Below are 4,698 nucleotides of genomic sequence, written 5' to 3'. Positions count from 1 at the left end.
AGAACGTAAGAAGATTTAGCACTCGAGTTAGTATAGATTATAGATAGGTATTGCATCCTACTCACCAAACGAAACACAAGTGGAAAGCGTTCGATTCCATGTTAATAACATAATGTACCCATATCTTTAATTATTTCAGACCTGGTTATGTTACACAGAGTCATTAACAACTTAACTGATAGTCCTGCCATCGTTGCCACTATTAAATTCCATTTGACGACTAGGAATACAAGAAAAAATATACAATTCTTCTGCAATACATACACGACCAACTATCAGACACACTCACTGACCAATAGGATGCATGATCTGGGCAACAAGTATGGGGGTGCTATTGATTTATTTATTGACTCCATTTATAGAATCAAGCATAATCTATACCAATACTTTGTTGAATCCTACAAATTAGATGTTATTAGTTTTAATGTTTTGTCTTATATGTAGTGTTGTTGTAATTTCTTTTTTACTTTATGTTACTCTTACGTTTTACTAATATTGCTTCATATTTAGTATTTTTTATTTATTATTTGTTAATATTTTCTCATTATACTTGTAATCACAATTTTACAATTATTGTGTATTTTTTACCTACTTAACAATGGATTACATCTATTTACTGTCAGTATCTCCTGTATAATACAGATATTCTCCTATGTACACTGCATCATGTACCACTTTTATGATGGTTGATTTTAAAAGCCTTTTTAGGCGTATATATAAATAAATAAATATCTGAATGTATTAGTAATTGATATATTTTTTTTAAATGTGAATAACGCATCCGAGTATCAACTTCTCCCAACGGTCTAGATACAGTAAGGCTATGGTATACCGAATTGGTATACGTTGTGAGGCTGAAAGCAGTGGGGAGGGGAAAGCGATGTGGATGAGGAAGGTGGGGAAGTACCTGGCAATTCGTCACCAAAAAAAGGCTAAAGTCATTTCAAGCGCCGTTTCAATTCTAAATGGTGGTCTTTCACGAGGGCGATACAGAAAGTATCTACCTCTCTGGAAGGTGCTGCTAATATTCTATATATTATTTTAAACGATTTAATTGTGAAAGAACACAACTTAATCATATAGTTTTTTTCTAAATTACTATTATCATGAGGGAATTTGTGTTATTATTGTTTTATACAGGGTGTATCGGTACGTACCCGACAAACTTTAACCAGCTATTCCCAGTGTTGCCAAGTTAGCATATTATGTGCTAAATTTGGCATAATTACTCAATGTTTAGCATAACTATTGAAGACCCCAAGGCAAGAAGTTGTTAACTTACATTGAAGGCATTCTGAGATATTTAGACTTTTGCGTTTTGACTTATAATTTTTTATTTGAATGTCATATACAATGTGCTGATCCTTCATGGTGTAGTAAACAAACCAAATTTACATTACATTTAGTAATATTAAGTAGTTTTGCCGTCTAAAAGTTAAAATAAACATGTTTTCTACAAAAATATGTAGTTAACATGTTCATGCCATCTTCAGGGATAGGTGAGGAAGATACAGAATTGAAAGGCAAGAACATGTTAAATTCTTGTTGTTTTATTTAATCAAACAATAAGAATGATATAAAGTAACTAAATAATAATTATTATTGAAAAGAAAAGGTAGCAGAGCACGTGTCAATTTTTTTAAATTTTTGCATGTGAGACTTTTAAAAAATCCACGATAAAACTCATCCAGGTATGGTTACAATTTTTGGATAGCATTCCATTTGGCCGCATCGATTTCTTTGTTATCTCTCACTTTTGATGACAGCATTGGCGGGGAAGATAATGTTTCAAACTTTTTTTTTTAAGATCCACTTCTTTCCAAGGCTCTTCTTCGGAGAGTGATTTTCGATATTTATAAATCCCGAATTCCTCCACTCTTATCCAGCGAATTCCTATTTGAAAGTTAACCTTTTTTCCGATAGTGTTTTTTGTATTGTGTATAAAGTTCAGATGCCTTTTTCTTATCATGTTTTTGCATTTCAAATGCAGCTTTATACATATTTACATGAACTTGGTCAGATTTTTTGCTATCGCAAGTCCCACAAGTGTCTGTCTTAGGCACACCAAACGACAAGTTGAAATCCTCTGTAAAGATCCTAGTGTAACGATTCAACGAAACAGGGGCATACTCTTTTTCTCCACAAAACATATTATAGAGCTCATACAGTTTTGGGATTGACAAATCGGATGCGAGGTACAATTTATGGGGATTTTTGTTCCTGGAATAATGTGAAGCTTCTGCAGGGAACATATTGATGTGTTCTCTTACTTCTTTAAGCTGGTTATCTGGTGTTTTGTTAGGCCTCGTGCAGTGGCGACCTCTGTGACTTACTGCTGGTGATAAAACTTCTGCAGCTACTTTTCTCCTCGAAATATCTAATCTGCCTCACCTATTTGGTAAATGGATTGTAAGGCTGGTTTGCAAACTTGTTCATTAATTCCTTGTATTGAAACAGAGTACGTAATATTGCAGGATCGTTTGGCCGAAGTGATCCTGGTTATATTTTTAATATTCATCGATCTCAATAACAAAGTTGATTGGGCTTCTGAATGTAGTGAATAAAACTCTAGAAAGAGTTTTTGCCTAACTTCGGCATTAAATCTTGAATTACATTTCAATCTGCAGTTGCTAACACAAAGATTTTCTTCCAGTTTTGGTGTTTTAGCAGGTTTAAGGCTTTTTTTATAATTAACATAAGAATCACCTCTCATCCTAGCGTCCCGCGCTATTTTTCTTGCTCGCCCTAGCTTGGGCCTCTTCCTACTCTTTTTAGTGCCTGAAAATAATACACACATTCATATCAGTTAGCGAACAGTCAAAAATGATTTTTTTTAAGTTAATCTGAAATTATATACCTAGGTACAGCAATACAAATTACCTTCTAAATGACTGTTTTCTATATCAGAAACGTTTAAATTGTTTTCAATTTCGCTTTCAGCGTCCTCAGTATATTGTCCTACACTGCTTTCCACAGCAAGAGCTGCATCTGAAAATAATAATTTAATCTTCATTACATGCAAATCAGTAAAATAAAATTCAATTGAAGTTATAAAGCCTTATCCTCACCAGTTTGATTTAAAGTATTGAGTATCTCATCTTGTTGTACGTATTCCAAAATTATATCTCCTGTACCAGTGGTAGTAGCGATATACTCTAGACTCCTCTGATTATCTTCTGAAAATACAAAGTACAATAAAATAATCATTTTTAGTTCAATGTTCAAAAGAATTTAGTGTCACAATAAAGTATTTTTAAGTTTACCTTCCATTAACATGACATCATGTTGAGGTATTCCTAATAATATCCCAAACTCAACACCAGTCAAAGAGTCTTGAACACTTTCTGAAACGAAATATTGTAAAGCATTAATGAAGGAATTCAAAACATAAGAAAACATAAAAGAATATTCAGAGTCACAGAGTAAAACTTTTTTTTTTGCATTTACCATCCATTAAAATTACATTATTTTGAGGTATTTCTAAATGCTTCTCAGGTTGTACTAAATTAGTAGACTCTTGAACACTTCCTGAAACAAATTAATAAGCATTACAATAAAAATTTGTTGACTTTTAGACAGAAAAACACCAAAACAAAAATGATCCACCCATTTTCAAACTACTTTAAGGATAAATTAAGATGAACGATAATGTTTTATACAGCTTACCTGATTCCCTGATCAATTTTTGACACATCTTCACCATTTTTTCACCTCTGGAACTCATTTTCGATGATTTTTAAATAAAAAACGTGCACTGCAAAACTTTTTAAAACCACCAATGTAAACGTCAAAGTGAGTGAATAACATGTTAACCATAAAAATCTAAGCCAATGTAGATGGGAAGAAGTTGTTAATTACAGAATTACGGCAAGAACTTGCTAACTTAGTAGTTAACAAGTTCTTGCCCTTATTTTATCAACTTAATGTCACAGAAACACGTAGTTAACATGTTCATCACATTGATTTAAGCATGTTCTTGCCGTTTTTAAGCTCTGGCATGGTGTTCATTGGAAAGAGCGTATGCGAATTAGTTTAGAGAGCATTCTAACTCATTTTTTACGAAAATGTAAGTTAACAACTTCTTGCCTTGGGGTCTTCTATTATGCTTTTAGCATATAGCATATTTATTTGGCTTATTTTTACAGAAACATGAAAATAATAAGAACCAATTTTTTAACTAACGAAAATGATATCGATAATTTTGTCGGTCTCCCCACTTCACTTGCACTATGGAAACACTTTTTTGGGCGATAAAGAAAAAGATACTTTAAAAGTAGTAAAACCATCCATTGTAAAAATAGCCCAAGAGTTCCGACTAAATGAACCTACGATTGAAAAACTGGTGTCTCAATGGAGAAACATAGTTCACATTAAATGGGAATCCTTGACTTCCACTGTAGAGTTTTGGAATGAAGTCATGCAATATAAAGATGCAGGTAATAATAACCCCTTCGGTGATTTATGTCAGTTTGCAATGTCTATTTTAACATTGCCGCATTCAAATGCGGACATTGAACGTGTATTTAGCCAAATGAGTCTGGTCAAAACAAAACTCCGATATCGTTTGGCGGTAAGAACCCTGAATGCCATTTTGTACGTGAGATTTGGCCTAAAGAGAGCAGGAAAGTGCTGTTATTCTTACACTGTTCCTGACGAAGTACTACGCTGCATTGGGACCAAATAAAGTTACGACTCCGT

General features: G+C 33.2%; 1 protein-coding gene across 1 annotated transcript; it reads right to left on the bottom strand.

Moving 5' to 3' along the window:
• Positions 1–1,261: 1,261 nt before the first annotated feature.
• On the bottom strand, positions 1,262–4,090 carry LOC149423034 (uncharacterized). Its single transcript, XM_089632818.1, has 5 exons — positions 3,448–4,090; positions 3,264–3,344; positions 3,069–3,176; positions 2,881–2,988; positions 1,262–2,778 (listed from the first exon to the last, which is right to left on the bottom strand). Exons 1-5 carry the CDS (start codon positions 3,452–3,454, stop codon positions 2,378–2,380), a joined length of 705 nt encoding a protein of 234 aa, XP_089488944.1. The 5' UTR covers positions 3,455–4,090; the 3' UTR covers positions 1,262–2,377.
• Between the last annotated feature and the right edge of the window lie 608 nt (positions 4,091–4,698).

This window comes from Hesperophylax consimilis, chromosome 6 (genome assembly GCF_061612785.1).
Source record: "Hesperophylax consimilis isolate HC1 chromosome 6, BYU_Hcon_1.0, whole genome shotgun sequence".
Lineage (NCBI taxonomy): Eukaryota > Metazoa > Arthropoda > Insecta > Trichoptera > Limnephilidae > Hesperophylax > Hesperophylax consimilis.
Note: the sequence above shows the minus strand (reverse complement) of the source record. Positions and strands in the feature narration are given on the sequence as shown.

Coding starts and splice junctions, on each gene's coding strand:
- LOC149423034 (XM_089632818.1), bottom strand. Junction 3,177..3,263: donor TGATGTCATGTTAATGGAAG/GTAAACTTAAAA, acceptor TTGTATTTTCAG/AAGATAATCAGAGGAGTCTA. Junction 2,779..2,880: donor AGAAAACAGTCATTTAGAAG/GTAATTTGTATT, acceptor TATTATTTTCAG/GCACTAAAAAGAGTAGGAAG.